The sequence below is a fragment of the Falco peregrinus genome, chromosome Z (genome assembly GCF_023634155.1).
Source record: "Falco peregrinus isolate bFalPer1 chromosome Z, bFalPer1.pri, whole genome shotgun sequence".
NCBI classification, from domain to species: Eukaryota; Metazoa; Chordata; class Aves; order Falconiformes; family Falconidae; genus Falco; species Falco peregrinus.
Genome location: NC_073739.1, coordinates 74,061,233 through 74,075,907, shown reverse-complemented (window position 1 = coordinate 74,075,907; position 14,675 = coordinate 74,061,233). Strand labels below are relative to the sequence as shown.

Genomic DNA, 14,675 nt, shown 5'->3' with positions numbered 1-14,675 from the left:
TCCATTAGACACAACCTGTTGACCAAGCCTGAGATTAAGATTAGACCTAGCCACACCTAAACTCTGTCGGGAGTTTAGAAAGCAAGATGCAGTGGCAGGGTCTCCTTTATTCTTTCGTGTCTCCTGTCTCCGTGTAAATCATTCTAGCTTGATTCTAACTCAATTTTCCATTGTCTGTTTCATCCATGTAATGAGTAATAGAGTGAACCTTGACATCAAACTTTGTGAAGTTGCACTCCTACAAATTCATGTTAAAACTATGTTTGCTAACACCTTGGATGGTGATTCTTTAAGCAAGCTAAACCACTCATTCATGACAACCAGCATGTCCTTCCCAAGCCTGGACCATCACATGCTAAGGACGACATGCTGCTGCTTCTTCCTGGGATCAAGGTTCTTCTTTGTCTGGAAGAACAAAGCTCAGCTCTGGGACAGGCTGTGGCCGCTGGCAGGTCATGGAGGGAGGAAAAAAAGGGAAGGACAGAGGCCAGCAGCAGCCAGTGACAGAGGCAAGGGACAGCCAGTAAAAACAAAGGACTCCCTGAGGGGGACACTAGTGGTACTATCATACCCAGCTTCACAGCACGCAAAAGACACCTCCCAAACCAGCCTCAGTGGAAGGCAGCAGAGGTAATCAGGGTTGGGTACTGGTGTCCCCTTCTTGGGTTATGGGAGCTGGGGCTGGAGGGCAGGGGATGGGGATGTAAGCATGGGCATGAATGTGGAACACAGAAACACAGTCTTTTTTCAATAATTCTTGTTTTGAAAGGCAGGCACCTTATTTCACAACCTGTATCCCCAGAGCTCTGCAATGCGGTTGAGGCAATGGTGCACACGTAAGCAGCTGTGTAGGAAGGAAAGGGTGACTTTGCTGTGCACCCCCAGCTCCTGTTCTTCAGTTCTGCAGTGGAAAGGGGGTCTCAGTTATCCGCTTGGCTGGGATAGGCTAGAGGGTCTCCAATGGGCTGCTCAGATCTGGGGGCTTTTCACAGATCCATGAAAAATTGTTTAAGCAGTTGGAGTAGCTCATCCTGTTAAACAATATTCTTGCACAAGTCTTGGGCCAACTTCTCCTAGAAGGGAAGGAGCATGTGAGACATGCCACCACTATGCTCCCAGCATGATGCCAGCCTGTGGTATCTGCCACATAGCTGTAGTCCCAGGGCCCCTTAGCCTGGGCAGGAAGGCCAGAGCACTGCCCATGACCAAGCATCAGCCCCATATCTGGGACAGAGAGTCGCACTCTGCCCAGCACCGCTATGCCTGGCTGGTGAAGGTGGGAGAGGTGCAGGTGGCCAAGATGGAACAACTTACCCTTTATACAGATCTGTATCCCACCCCTCATGTTTATTATGAGGATTTTGATCTCTCTCTGCAATCCAGTATGTGTCATCACTCATCACCAAAAATTGCTGGGGACAAGAGAAGCTGTCAAGCACCTGCCCCATGGCCAGTGCCCACCTGGTTCCCAGGAGCCACGGGGCCAGCTATGCCCTCCCCGCAGGCTGCTGGGACGGGCACCCAGGGCTTGCGCTGCCACCTCAGCATGTCCACAGCTGCCATGCCACTGGCGCCACGGGGTTCTGCCCAGCCCCACCATTGCCCACAGCCCCCTGGGGTGCTGCAGCCCCCCGGCTCTGTACCGGCAGTGTCCAGGTTGGCCAGTTGCCTTGGACCAGCAGCTGAGCAGATTTCATTCTGCAGTCATGACGGCTTTCCCACCACGTCTTCCTGCTCATCGAGATGAAGAGGCACTTGCCCCTGTAGAGCACCCAGCCTGAGGGGCAGCAATCTGGGGGCAGGGGCACAGCTCAGGCACTCGCCCTCCCACGGGTGCTCAGGAGGCCAGCCTGGCTGTGACCAGCCCCCACATCCCCCCGGCAGCATCACTGCCTGTCCCCCCAACCCCACCATGGCCCTACCTGTATTCACGCAGGCACGCAGGCTGCTCACAGTACTCTTGCTGGCCCTGAGCTCCCCCTGCACCTCCTGCATCTCCTCCTGCAGCACAGCCAGCTCCTGCCTGGTGTGCCCCAGCTTGACGTTCAGGTTGCCCAGCTCCTGCCGGCTGCTGTTGCCCTCCCGCCACGCTCGCTGCAGCTCTGCCATGGCCCACGCCAGCTCCAGCCGCATCTGCTCCAGGCTCTGCTCCCGTGCCCTCACCTCCTGCGAGAGGCGGCCCCGCTCGGCCGCGTGCTTCCGGGAGGCGTCCTGCAGGCTGTGGGTGACCTGCCAGTCTGGGGACAGCGGGGGTGAGCTGGGGCACAGCGATGGGACAGCCCGGGCAGGGCCACGTGGGCTGACCCTGCTCAAGGCATGGCCCTTGCAAGGGAGAGTGGGATAAGAGTGTTCAGCCTGTGGGCAGAGACTGTCCTGGGGGTGCCAGTGGGATGGGAAAGGTAGTCCCAGCGGTGGCAACAGGAAGGGAGGAAATGTGAGGCAGTGGGAAGCAGTGGGAGGCAGTGGGAAGCAATGGGAGGCAGTGGGAAGCAATGGGAAGCAGTGGGGGGCAATGGGACACAGTGGGAAGCAGTGGGAGGCAGTGGGAAGCAGTGGGAAGGAATGTGAGGCAGTGGGAAGCAGTGGGAAGCAGTGGGAAGCAGTGGGAGGCAGTGGGAGGCAGTGGGAAGCAGTGGGAAGGAATGGGAGGCAGTGGGAAGGCAATGGGAAGCAGTGGGAAGCAGTGGAAAGCAGTGGGAGCCAGTGGGAAGCAGTGGGAGGTAGTGGGAAGCAGTGGGAAGCAGTGGGAAGCAGTGGGAAGCAGTGGGGGGTAGTGGGAAGCAGTGGGGGGTAGTGGGGGCAGTGGGAAGCAGTGGGAGGCAGTGGGAGGTAGTGGGAAGCAGTGGGAAGCAGTGGGAAGCAGTGGGAAGCAGTGCAGGCAATTGGAGGGCAGCTCCGGGCAGCCAAGCAAGCAGCGGTGCTGCCCCTCGACCACCAGCTCCAGCACCCCCAGGCTAGACAACCCCCCAGCAGCCTGGCCCTTGCCCAACCCACTCCCAGTGCCCCCCTCCCTGGCCACCCCCCCACCCCGCGGCCCTCACCCTGACTCACAGCAAGTCCCCAGGGCCACCACGGTGGCCACCAGCAGCAGCAGGCTGGCTGCCAGCAGCCTCACAGCGACACGCCAATGCCGGGGCCGGCGCCCTGCAAGAGATGCGTGCCCATGGGCATCACCGCACGGTGCCACAGCCGCCACCCGGTGCCCACTCTGCACCAGGGCACCCCCGCAGTGGTGGCCGCGGCCGGGGCCTCACCTGGGCTGGGTGCCACGGGCACCGGTGCCGGCGGCACGTTCTCATAGGGGCTGTCATCCTCATCGGGGGCTGCGTGGCAGGTGGGGGAGGTGAGTGGGGGGGCCATGGCAAACTTCAGGTCGGCGTAGACCACGCTCTGGGCCATGCGGGTGGGTGCTGCCCCAGGCAGCAGCAGTAGTCTGATGGCGCAGGCTGTGGCCAAGACTCCATGGGGTGGAGCCACTCCTTTGCATGCAGAAAAGCAGAAGTAGTTGCTTTATTTGTAAAACGTGGGTTTATTTCTGAGGCCACTGTGCTTTGTGGGGGTGGTGGGTGAATGAACTCCATCCTGGGCAGCACACTCCGCACCCACCTCCCCAGGCTGCAATGAGCCCCAAGAAACCCCATGTACCGCCCACAGCAGGGCCATGCTGCCCCATGCATCACCTTCCCCATCCCATCCCCTGCTCGGGAGACAGGATGCTGTCACGGTAGGTGCTTGGTCCTCCACTCATGCCAGGAAGGACTTCCAGGTTCATCCATGCAGAGCTGCCTGCTGCTGGCACGACCCAGGTGGTCTATAATGAAACCGTAACAGCCCCCAGAACCAAACCCTCCCAAGCCAAGCCTGAGCAGGCCTTTTAGGCTCTGGCAAATCACCCAGCCTCAAAACAAAATGAGGGCACTTTTGGTGACTTCCTCAGACTCGGCAGGCACCAGGACAAAAGCTGTCACCTAGCCCAAGCCCTCTGTGGGACCAGGGAGATAAAGGATCACCTCTCAGCTGCCTTTCCTGAGAAGCATAAACCCCAGGCATCCGCCATGATCAGAAAACCCAGAGCTTTGTGGGGGACCTGCTCCAGCCTACACAGGAGCTGCTCCACACTGCCATGAGGCCGTGAGGTCGCTTGGGTAGATGCTGGCTTCTGGCCACTTCCTTCAGTGCCGCAGCAGCTGCAGTTTCCCACTAGGCAGCAACATGACCCCCCCAGTGAGCGGGAAGATGCACCTCCATCCCACCACCCTCATCCCCCAAAACCAATCACAGCATCCAGGCGCCAGAGTTTATTGGCATAGATCCAGTGGGATAAAGAGGTCTGACTGAGGAAGCAGTGGTGCCCAGGGATGCCCATGCACTGAGGCTAGGCAGGAAACAGGGTGGAGGGACACACTGGAGGTCCTCACGGTCATCAGAGCCCTGCACAGATGTAGGTGGTGTTTCCCCAGAAGAAGGCAGGGGGCGAGGACCGGAGCCACTGCAGGGTGGCTGCACTCCTCGCACAGACCCAGCCGAGGGCTTCCCCACACAGACCACCCGACAGCCCCAAGCCTGACACTCTCCCGCAGGCCAGGAAGGAGCTGGTGGAACGCCGGATTGGGAAGAGCCTGAAGGGAGAGAGTGAGCTGGGCAGGAAAGGCTGGAGTCATCACATCAGCAGCTCCTCCAGCCAGGGACCAGAGGCTGCGCAGAGATGCTGTGAGGGCAAAGTTCACCCTCTCCATGGACCACTGTTCCCTGCCACCCCCCTCCTAATTAGGATATATGCTCTAATTGCCCCCCACCCTACCCCTGCCTGTTTGACATGCAGCCCCCAGCCTCATCACGCACACAGCACCCCCAGGTCCCTCCTAGCAGGGGTCAGCTCCAGCTGCACCAAGCAAAGTCCCTTTCTGCAAACCTGCTTTTGGGGGACCACCCCAGCACCTCACCCAGGCAGGGTGTGGGCACCAGGGTCAGGCCCCTGCAGTCTTCTCTCCCCTTCCCTAAAATGCCCCAGTGCAGCCCTGGAAAAATGAGACGTGGGCAAAACGTGGAGCACATCCCTGCATGCCAGTGGGCTGCCTGTTCCCCTGTCATCTCCCCGAGCCCTGATGCTGGACCCTCAGCATCCCTGGCTGGGGAGAAGTTGACAGCCTCACCCTTTCAGTGGGGTGCCATCCAGCCACTTCCAGTCAGACCTGGGGCCATCCCGTTTCAGCCCCACGTGGAAGACCTCCATGTTGGCTGTGCGCATCAGGAAAGCCTAGCAGAGGAGAGGACATTGATGAGCTCCTTTGGGGGGATGTCCGTCTGCAACTACATGATGGGGTCTGCACAGTATGGGCACAGCATCGCCAGCTCCCTGCCTGGAGGCTTGGCTGGTCTTTGGACACATGGCTCAGAGTCAGGGAGCTGAGATGGGGCTGGCGATGGCTGAATAACTGCTCAAGGACCTTGAAGTGGTCACCAGCAGAGCCCAATGCCTGCAGGGAGCTGGACAGGCCAAGCTGGGTGCACTCACCAGGGTGGTGTTGGCTCGGATGATGACCAGCTGTGCCCCTCTGGAGCAGCATTCCTCTCTGCTCTGCTCCCAGCTCTTTTTGGCAGAGGAGAAGTAGTAGCACTGCCCTGCATCCCAGAGCCAGCCAGCTGGGCAGAACTGGCATCGCCCTGCACATCAGAAACACAGTCTGCAAGAGCAGCCAGGATGGGGCAGCCAGCAGGGGCTGCCACCAGCCCTCAGCCCAAGGGACAGGAGGGTGACAAGGGGCAGCCAGGGTACCAACCAACCCAGTGTACTCCTATGGTTACTGCGGAAAGGGCCCTCCGCTTGCCTTTTCTCTGGAGCCCAGCTCCCACATCCCAGCCCCAGCTCCCCAGCAGGAGCCCCAGGGGAGATGGGCTGGTTACATGAAGGTGCTGGCATCTGGCAGGTGAGTCAACCATCCATGTTTGGGGACGTGATACAAACACCATTTGCAAAACAGTGGGAATGCAGTTAAAATTTCAACTTCACCAGAGACTGTTCAAAAGAGAGTGCCTGATGCCTTCTGGCACACGGATGCTCATGGCAGCCATAAGCCTGGTGCTGGTGCCATGCCCAGGTGATGCTGAACCACACCAGGGTGTAGCTGTTCAGCAGCACTGGGGCAGCTCTCCATGCTGTGGGCCAGAGGACAGGCAGCAAGGGTGAAGGAAGACTTGAAGGGGGGCACATTCTAGAGCAGGGACAGATCCTGCCTCTTGAAAGGAGCAGACATCCTGTCTCCAAACTCATCCAGAAGCCTCCTACCTTGCAGCGTCTGTTGCCCGTAGCTGGGACTCTTGTCCATGCTCCAGGGACCATGGGTGCAGCTTGCCTGCTGTAAATCTACAAAGAGGAGCACAGGAGTGTCCCTGCTAACCCTGGGCCCCTGCAGCTGAGGGCATCCTCCCCTTTAGGTGACCTGCCAGCCAAGCCCACCAAGGTCCTTGTGGCTTTTGTTGTGCTTGGGAGCCCATCATACAACAAGCTGCCGGGGAAAGTGTTTCTGCCTTTCAGTTTTGATTTCAGTGTCAGTGCTCTCCCACCTGTCTTCATTTCATTGCCATGTGATGGAGTGGGATGCCCCAGCACTGTCTCCAAACCCACGCTTCCTCTCCCAGCCAGCCAGATGAGGTCTTGCCTCACTAGTTTTCCTGCTTGCCCCAGAACCCGCAATGCCCTCAGCCCCAGGAAGGAGGGCCCAGCTCCACAGGCAAGCTGCAGCTCTGTTGGTACACAGGCCCCATCATGCCAACCCTGACGCCAAGACCCCAGCCGGAGAGGTCCAGGCATAAGCAGGTACTCACTGTGGAAGCTCAGACTGGTGACAATGACTTGTGCCAGCAGGAGCAGCAGCGAGAGGAGAGCCAGGCTGAGGGCTGCCCAGCACCAGGGCAGCCGCACCGGCTGCTGAGGAGCTGAGAGAGGGAGTTAACACGGGCCCTGGGGGCTTGGTGGAGCAGTGGGGACTCCCCAGCCAAGAAAGGTCTGTGAGCCCCAGGAAGGATCCCAGAAGACAGAGGGGGAGCCCAGGAAAACTCAGGGAGAGCCTCTTTGCAGCACCCTGACCCTCCTAGAAGTTGTCTTCCTGCAAACTGTGCTTAGCACCAGGTGGGGGAAGCAGAGCAGGGGGTCCCTGTGCGCACTGTGGCACTGGGGTGCAGTGAGCATCCCCTGCCCTTGAGCCCCTACTGCCCCACACCCTGAGAGCAGGCAGTCTGCAACAGGAGTGGAGAGGACCTGTCTGGGAGAGGATACCCAAAAGAAGGGAGGTGGGGAGCAGGGCTGGGGCCATGGCCCTGTGGAGGGCAAGGGGCTGCAGGAGCGCAGGAAACCAGCTGGGAGAGATGGGGTGCCAGGGGCCAGGAGTGCTGGGGTGCCAGGGGCAGGGAGCAGCGTATAATTACCTGGTGGGGGGGGCAAGCGCAGATCAGCGTACATGACCCTCTCTTCCATCCCCTCCTCAGTGTCTCGCTCTTCGTCCCACAGGGAAGCAGCAACACCCTCCTAGCTCCCTTAGGCAGCCGGGTATGATACGAAATGGAAAGTGTCACTTCCCGGTAGGGTCCCCAGAGGCACCACCTGGGCCAGAACCCTGGGGGCGTCACAGCACTCACAGCAGTGGTGGGGCAAGGGGGAGCCCCGGTGAGGCTGCCGCCCAGGCATTCCTGGCACGAGGGAGCCCCCTGCCCCCGGCTTCGGGGCAGCGAGCAGTGAGGCCAGGGCTGGCCCGGGTGGCCGTGTCACAGTCACAGAATGGTTTGGGCTGGAAAGGACCTTCAGAAGTCATCTAGTCCAACCCCCTCTGCAACGTCGAGGCTGCCCCGACCCCTCGGTGCTCAGCAGAGCTGCCCTAGGGACTGTGGGGGGGACCCGGGCATCCTGGGGGAGCAGGGCACAGGGCACCGTGTGGGGGCTTGCCCCGGTGTGGTTTCTGCTGCCTTTTTTGCATGGGGCTGCAGCTGCATCTCAGCCCTGGAAAGCGCCGTGGGCGCGAGGGGGCTGGGCTGCTTCTTCCCCTCCTCGAGCCGTGGGGGCTGCCAGGACAGCCACCCCTGCCGTGCCCTGGGCAGTGGTGGGTGAGTGCCCAGCACCCCCGGGGTAGCCCTGGCCCGGGCTCCCCGCCGCACCGCGTACCGCACCGCTGCGGCGGGGCTGGGCGGGCAGGGGCGGCGATGCCTGAGGGTGGTCCGGCGGGTGATCGGGACCGTGGCGGGTGGCGCGGCCAGGACTACGTTTCCCAGCGGCGCCTCCTTGGCCTGCACATGCTCGTTGCTGCTCCCGGCGACTCCCGGCAGCTCCGGGCGCGGCGCCCGGCGCAGCGTAGAAACACTCCGTGCGGTTGACGGTGCGACCGCCGGTGCGGCTCCCGGCGGTCCCCGCCGCGGCTCCCCTTACGGCCCGCGGCTTCCAGTGTAGCTCCCGGTGCATCTCCCGGCGGCTCCCTGTGCAGCTGCCGGTGCGGCTCCCGGCGCGGCTGACTCCCGGTCCGGTGCGTCCTCGGGAGCGTACGGCCGAGCCCTGCCCATCCCAGCCTCGCCACCCGCGCAGGGCCGGGCTTCCCCCGAGCTCCCCGCCTCGGCCCCGGCAGCATGCCCCGCGGGCGAGCCTGGACGCAGGCGGAGGTCAGCAGCCTCCTGGCGCTGGTGGGGGGCTCGGGGGAGGCCGCCCTGCTCATGGCCTCCACGTCGCGACCCAACGAGGCTCTGTGGCGGGAGATCTCCCGGGAGCTGACGGCAGCCGGATACAGGCGCAGCGTGGCCCAGTGCCGGTCCAAGTGGAAGGCACTCAAGCAGGCTTTCCACTCCGAGCGGGAGAAGCGCCGGAGGGCAGGACACCACTCGCCCCGTCTGCCCCCACACTACCGAGCCATGAAGAGCATCTGGAAGGCAGCCGGGCAGCCCGTCTTCGGGGAGCGGAGGATGCCAGGTGAGTGCTGGGGATGGGCAGATGGGCTTGGCAGGGCAGTGGCATGTGGGATACTGGGGGAAAACGTGCTGGGCGGCCACCCAGGGTCTGTTGATCTCTTTCTTTTCCTCTAGACCTGGTGAAGCTGCCCCCCAGGAAGCACAGGTCAGCCCATGCTACCTGCTCTCCATCCTCACCCAAATCACCAGGTATCCATGGGCTCAGGCAGCCAGAGTGGGGCTTGTCCCAGCTGTGGGGTGGCAGGCATCCCTTGTCTCCTAGTTATTGAAACTTTTTTCTGCATCCCCTCACTCTCCTTCTGCAGAGCAAGATGTTGGCGAGGATGCTGCGGGCATACTGCTGTCCCCGCTGCTGCAGTGTGTGAAGGCCAAGACAGAGAACGGTAAGTACCAGGCTGCCCCGCTGCACCAGGCTGCACGGCCACGGCTCCAGCCCAAGCCCATGCCAGCATGATCTTAGGGGATTCGGGGGTCCATCACAAGTGCCTCAGGAAAGATGCTCTTGAATGGGGGTGTTGGGACTTCCTTCTCAAGGCTTTGGCTCCAAATCAGCCCCAGAGCATGGAGGGGATGGGGATGGCTGAGACAGGGCAGGAGGGGCTCCCCAGCTCTGTGAGGACATGGCAAGGCTGCTGGCTGCCCCATGGCAGGTTGCGGGGCTCCAGGTCTTTAAGGGACGGTGGCCCCAATCCAACCCAGGGAGCTCCTCAGCTGTGCAGCACTGCAGGGCATGACTCCCCTTACTTTGGCAGGTCCTGGCTCCCCCCTTCCCTAGTAACACCATAAAGCTTCGGATGAGTTAGGACTGGGTGTGAGGGCCAGAGATGCCTGCAGCTCCGCTGCCCTGCAGCCCACCCAGGGCAGATCCTGTACCCCCTCACTGTGCACACTTCCTGGGGTTTTGGCACTGAGGTGATGCGGGATATGTCCCTGCGTCTGGTTTGCATGGGCGCCCTGGCCAGCATCCCACACTGGGTAGTTACCTTCTGTCTCCCTAAATTCCCCCTGCAGTTTCAAGTGGATGTGGGATTCTCCTTCACTTCCAGTCCTAATCTGTTGTGTAGCGTTGCTGCGTGCTGCTACGCCGCTGCTGCCTTCCAGCCCAGAGGTGGCTGCATTGCAGTGGTGGGTGAGTGACTCCTGCTTTTGTATCTAGCTCATAAAACACTTTGGGGCCCTGCAGGGCGCTGTGGAGCTGTGGCTAGGGCATGTCGGGCTGCGGGGCTGGCCGGGGCAAGCTGGGCAGACCTGGGGCTGGTGGTGATCCCCTGACAGGTCCTGTCAGACGGTGCATCATTCCCCTCTGCTCTCTCCCAGCAGCCAGTGGGGACCACATCGCTGGAATGCCGCCTGCTCCCCCTGCCATGCCACGTAAGGCTTTCCTTGCCCCGCTCAGCCCAGTAAACTCCCTCAGTCCTGCAAGCAGGGTCTAATATGGTTCTCATTGCAGATGCCAGTCACTGTTTCCCTCTGCTTCCCCTCCTGGGTGAGTACCATGCCCAGGCCACCGTGTTTGTGGGCCCCAGGGCAAGAGGCAGCTGCAGCTCACAGGCTCTGTCTGCTCTCCTTCCAGGCTGTCACACTGCCCTGAAGCAGGAAGGAGCTGAGCAAAAGCCTGGTAAGTGTCTGTGGCTTAGAGCAAGTCCTCCTGCTTCAGGGGGCAACTCTGTTCTGTCCTGCCTGTGGGAACAGAGGGCAGGGGCTCCTGCAGGCAGTGCTGTCCCAGAGCTCTGCAGCAGGATCAGGCTGAGCATGGGGCTTGGGTGGCTCCAGCACTCTGGTTGCTCCCTCCATGCCAAACCATTGTGGCAGGGTTTCCTGGTGAGATGTCCCTGGGTATGGGAAGAGGAAACCAAGTGCTGACAGTGGCTGCCACTGCCCTGGGCACCCCCAGGATGGCTGCCATAAGCGAGCAGCTGGCAGAGGGTGAGGAGGCATCGGACACGAGCCTGCACGGTGGGTCCTCCCTGCAGCATCCTGACAGCCTCACAGGGGGCTCTCGGAGCTGTGGTGAGGGTTTGCTGCCACTGACTCCCCTCTCACTGCAGGTTCCAACGTGGCAGGCTTGCTCCAGAGTGTCCAGCAGCTGCTGGTGCAGATCCTGCAGACGTCACGTCAGCAGCAGGCGCTGCTGGAGAGCCTGGCCAGCGACACCGTCTCCCATCTCCATCTCCTCTCCCACAGCCTGGTGCAGGTGGGTGAGACCTTGCACCAGCTCCTGCTCCGTCCACAGACCCACCCCAGCCCCCTTGGCCACTACGTCCCTCATGTGCCCCTTTTCGAGGGTGGCCCTGGGGAGCCTTGCTCTGCCAGCACTCCCCACACCTCCTCAGATCACAAAGAGGAGCCTCGGGCATCCCCTGCTGCTGGCTGCACCCCTCCATGAGTGGAGAGTACCACTATCCCCCATCCCAGGGGCAATGACATCGCTACACAGCCGCGGCACAAGTCTTTATAGCAGAGGTGCCAGATATTTTCGAAAGTTTATAGAAGAGAGACATTTTAATAAAATTAAAAATAGCTTTTTTACCAGCGATGAAAATTGACTGATTCTTTCCACCTCTCTGAGGGACGTTCCTTTTCTCACTTCCGAAATGAGCAGAAGGGGAACTCAGCTATTTACAGCCTCCAAGAAGCATCCAGGCTGCACACTGCGGGGCAGATAACACCTTCTGTGCCCCTACCTGCTCCCTGACAGCTTCCAGCTCTGGCTGGAGTGGGCAGGACCCCAGCCTGGAGAATGGCCTTATGGGCTGGGGAGGGGAGAAAGGCTGCTGCTGGGGCTGGGAAGGGCAGGGAGGAGGCACAAACTGCATCCTGGGCAGCTCTGCAGCTGAGGGGACAGCACATGCTGCAGCCATGGTCCCTTGGTCACCAAGTCTTTGGCGGGTCACTTCCAGCAGGTGAGCTGGGGCTGTCACAAGCAGTGCTATGGACTTGCAGCATGCTGCGGTGAGCCCCCTCCTGCTGCCAGGGCTCAGGACGTGGATCACTGTCAGGTAGCATAAGTTGCGGACGTGCCATGGCACATTGTGCTTGGTAAAGTGGTCATTGGCTCTTGCTCAGACAACCACCACCTCCGCCAGGATGCATGGATCCCACATGGGGATGGGGTGGACATGCCAGCTGCCTTCAGAATCTTCTTGGCCACATCCAGGGAGAGGATGTAGCCAATGCTGCTGGCATAGGGTGGTTAGACATCAGGACAGTAGCCCTGCCATGCCACTGCGATTGCTGGAGTGCTGGTGGGTGATGTGCAGGTGACCGGCCGCTTCTCCCAGAAGAGAGACGCCACCTAGAGGCTGGTCTGTGCCAGGTCAAGCCTAGCCGGGAAGGTGGGCAAGTGGTCCATGTTGAAGCAGTTGTCATCCATCTTGAGGATGTAGCAGGGCTGGCACTACTCAGATGCTGTGCATGACCTTCAGGGTGAAGTTGCAGTACATGTCCCTGTAGATCTCCAGCAAGATGTCTCTGAACTCCTGCCCTCTCTGCAGAATGCCCCAGCCTACTGCTGCCTCAGGTGCCTGCCCCACCAGAAACATTGCCTGCCAGGGGCTTGCCAGGGCATGCCATGTCCTTCAGATGCACATGCCAGCCAGCTGGAGCACCTCATGTGTGGCCAGGTCATGGAGAGGGGCCAGGGATATGGCCAACAGGGGCCACTAGTGAGATAGCCAGGAGACAGGCAGGTGCTATGACACCAGTGAGCAGCAACATCGCAACCCAGACAGACAGCATCTGGCAGGGGGGAAGCGTGGGTGAGCAGTGCTGGGAAAGCCCATTACCTGTTGCAGCACTGTCCCTCATCCCACACCAGCTACGCACCCTGGGTTGTGCCTCTGGCCATGCTGTGGAGACCCACTGTCCCCATGACTCAGTGGGCAGGGAGTCAGGGCCTGCAGGTGCTGCTAGGAGCAGGGCCGGTGGGGACGATGGTCCCATGACCGTGTACAAACCTTGCTCTACGCTCCCAAGCAGAGAGCAGAAAGCAGCTGGCTGCTGACCAGCAGCTCTGGCCCCAGGTCTCATAGCAGTGGGGCTTGCACACAGCTCTGACCTGGCTTTTCCCCCTTGGGAGCTGATCAGGGTGGGTGAAGGCAGGAGAAGGGTGGGATCTCCCTGAGCCCTGCTGCTTGAAACCAGTGAGGCTGCAATGGGAGGGCACCTTTGGGTTGTGGTTGCTGATGCACCCCACTAACCCTGCTGTGCTCCCCACTATCCTGCTGTGCTACCTGTCATCCCTCTGAGCTCCCCGCCACCCTGCTGTGATCCCTTATCATTGTACTACACTCCCCACCACCCTGCCTTGCTCCCTGCCATCCTGCCACGCTTCCCACCAGAGGCTGCAGCCTCCTCTCTCCAGGCCTGAGACACCATGGCACCCTCTTACTGAACCCTGGGGGTGCTGGGGCAGTGGGGCAGGACGCTTCCCCACACAGAGGGGGCAGGCCACTGGCAGGAGGTGGTGCAATGAGGGGTGACCTGGGATGGGGTGTAGTAGGGGGCTGGCTGCAGAGGGGATGGGATTGAATCAGGGCCTGCAGTGGGGTGCTCTGAGGGTTGCAGATTTGGGGGAGTGTGGGGTGGCAGCAGCGTGCAGTGCCAGGAACTGGGAGGGTTAGACTGAGCAGGCAGCAGGGTGCAGGGGCGGCAGTGGGGTGCAGTAGAGAGCAGTGGGGGTGCACTGGGGTGCAGTAGGGCAGTGGTGGGCATACAGGGGCGGCAGTGGGGTGCAGTGGGGGTGCACTGGGGTGCAGTAGGGCGGCGGTGGGGCTGCCGAGAGGGTACAGGGGCGGCAGTGGGGTGCAGTAGCGCACAGCCCGGGCACCGCGGCACCAGCCCGCAGCGCCGTACGCTGCCCGTGCGAGCACGGCCGGGCTGGAGTGACATCTCGGCAGCCAATAGGAGATCAGGGAGGGGAGGTTGGGGCGGGGTCAGTCCAAGGCCCGCCTGACCATCAGGGGCGGGGCCGAGGAGCACTCTACCCAATCGCAGAGGCTGTGGCGGAGCACGGGCGGCGCAGCCAATCATGCAGCGGGGAAGGGCGGGGCGAGGGCGTGCGGGCTCCCCCGCGACGTCACGGGAGGGGGATCCCCCAGCGGGGCGGGGCAGCCCCCGGGGCTCCTGCTGGGGGGCTGGTACCCAGCCTGGTCCCGCCTGGTCCCGGGCGGGGGCATCGCCACCCACCTGGGGCAGCCGGGCAGGGGGTGTCCTGCGGTACCCTCTGCTCCCAGCACCCCTTACAGCGCAGCGTGGGGTGCCCCTTGCCCCGGCACCCACAGCCTGGGCACGGGGCGCGGTTAGAGGGGCAGTGGAGCAGGGCTGGACCCCAGCCCCATTCCAGCGAGCCCCCAGCCCTGGGAGGCAGGCACCGGGCGGTTTCAGCAAGGGGAACCCGGGCTGGCACAGAGGGGCTGCAGGTGGGGAAGGCTCTGAGACTGGCAGACTATCGCTGGTTCCTGGGGGTGTCCATTTGAGACAAGCCCTGTTCCTGCTGAGCTCCATCCTGCTCCAGACACAGGCAATGGCCTCGTGCTTGCAGGGCACAGCTGGGAGAAGACGGAGAAAGCCTGGGGAGAGGAAGTGTCCTTTTGGGGCAGGCAAGGCCTTCTCCAGGCTGGAAACAGAGGTGAAATTAGCAGCAGATCTCAGCAGGGTTTCAAAGCCACTCTCTGGTGGCCCAGGGTCTGTGAGGGTCCTGCTCTGGGCAGCCAGGACATACAGCTCCT

The 14,675-nt window shown here is 61.5% G+C and overlaps 3 protein-coding genes across 5 annotated transcripts; 1 reads left to right on the top strand and 2 right to left on the bottom strand.

Annotated features, from left to right (window-relative positions):
• Positions 1 to 71: 71 nt before the first annotated feature.
• On the bottom strand, positions 72 to 3,476 carry LOC114014132 (B-cell differentiation antigen CD72-like). Its single transcript, XM_055791435.1, has 6 exons — positions 3,255 to 3,476; positions 3,052 to 3,144; positions 1,923 to 2,237; positions 1,644 to 1,792; positions 1,315 to 1,412; positions 72 to 1,070 (listed from the first exon to the last, which is right to left on the bottom strand). Exons 1-6 carry the CDS (start codon positions 3,397 to 3,399, stop codon positions 947 to 949), a joined length of 924 nt encoding a protein of 307 aa, XP_055647410.1. The 5' UTR covers positions 3,400 to 3,476; the 3' UTR covers positions 72 to 946.
• Positions 3,477 to 4,299: 823 nt separating this feature from the next.
• LOC101917445 (CD209 antigen-like protein E) lies at positions 4,300 to 8,449 on the bottom strand. The gene is made up of 6 exons (XM_055791694.1): positions 8,156 to 8,449; positions 6,826 to 6,943; positions 6,287 to 6,364; positions 5,516 to 5,664; positions 5,154 to 5,257; positions 4,300 to 4,619 (listed from the first exon to the last, which is right to left on the bottom strand). The coding sequence occupies exons 1-6, from the start codon at positions 8,447 to 8,449 to the stop codon at positions 4,424 to 4,426; spliced, it is 939 nt and encodes a 312-aa protein (XP_055647669.1). The 3' UTR covers positions 4,300 to 4,423.
• LOC106112092 (uncharacterized) lies at positions 7,705 to 11,474 on the top strand. Of its 3 annotated transcripts, none has more exons than XM_055791643.1 (8): positions 7,705 to 8,947; positions 9,061 to 9,135; positions 9,252 to 9,329; positions 10,267 to 10,317; positions 10,397 to 10,432; positions 10,520 to 10,564; positions 10,759 to 10,902; positions 10,995 to 11,474. In XM_055791643.1, the coding sequence occupies exons 1-8, from the start codon at positions 8,611 to 8,613 to the stop codon at positions 11,330 to 11,332; spliced, it is 1,104 nt and encodes a 367-aa protein (XP_055647618.1). In that variant the 5' UTR covers positions 7,705 to 8,610; the 3' UTR covers positions 11,333 to 11,474. The 3 variants fall into 3 exon arrangements, with proteins under 3 accessions (XP_055647618.1, XP_055647617.1, XP_055647619.1); XM_055791642.1 differs by having other exon boundaries at positions 10,264 to 10,317; XM_055791644.1 differs by lacking the exon at positions 10,759 to 10,902 and having other exon boundaries at positions 10,264 to 10,317.
• Positions 11,475 to 14,675: the final 3,201 nt, after the last annotated feature.

What these genes read in the sequence shown, in the direction of transcription:
- LOC114014132 (XM_055791435.1), bottom strand. Translation starts at nt 3,399, where the DNA reads ATGGCCCAGAGCGTGGTCTACGCCGACCTGAAGTTTGCCATGGCCCCC. An exon ending in GCCCGTGGCACCCAGCCCAG is followed by an intron (nt 3,145 to 3,254) that starts GTGAGGCCCCGG and finishes CATCTCTTGCAG; the next exon opens with GGCGCCGGCCCCGGCATTGG. An exon ending in GGCCAACCTGGACACTGCCG is followed by an intron (nt 1,413 to 1,643) that starts GTACAGAGCCGG and finishes TCTTGTCCCCAG; the next exon opens with CAATTTTTGGTGATGAGTGA.
- LOC101917445 (XM_055791694.1), bottom strand. Translation starts at nt 8,449, where the DNA reads ATGCACCGGGAGCTACACTGGAAGCCGCGGGCCGTAAGGGGAGCCGCG. An exon ending in AGCCCCGCCGCAGCGGTGCG is followed by an intron (nt 6,944 to 8,155) that starts GTACGCGGTGCG and finishes TGTTAACTCCCT; the next exon opens with CTCTCAGCTCCTCAGCAGCC. An exon ending in CGGGCAACAGACGCTGCAAG is followed by an intron (nt 5,665 to 6,286) that starts GTAGGAGGCTTC and finishes TCTGATGTGCAG; the next exon opens with GGCGATGCCAGTTCTGCCCA.
- LOC106112092 (XM_055791642.1), top strand. Translation starts at nt 8,611, where the DNA reads ATGCCCCGCGGGCGAGCCTGGACGCAGGCGGAGGTCAGCAGCCTCCTG. An exon ending in TGCTCCCCCTGCCATGCCAC is followed by an intron (nt 10,318 to 10,396) that starts GTAAGGCTTTCC and finishes TTCTCATTGCAG; the next exon opens with ATGCCAGTCACTGTTTCCCT. An exon ending in ATCGGACACGAGCCTGCACG is followed by an intron (nt 10,903 to 10,994) that starts GTGGGTCCTCCC and finishes CTCTCACTGCAG; the next exon opens with GTTCCAACGTGGCAGGCTTG.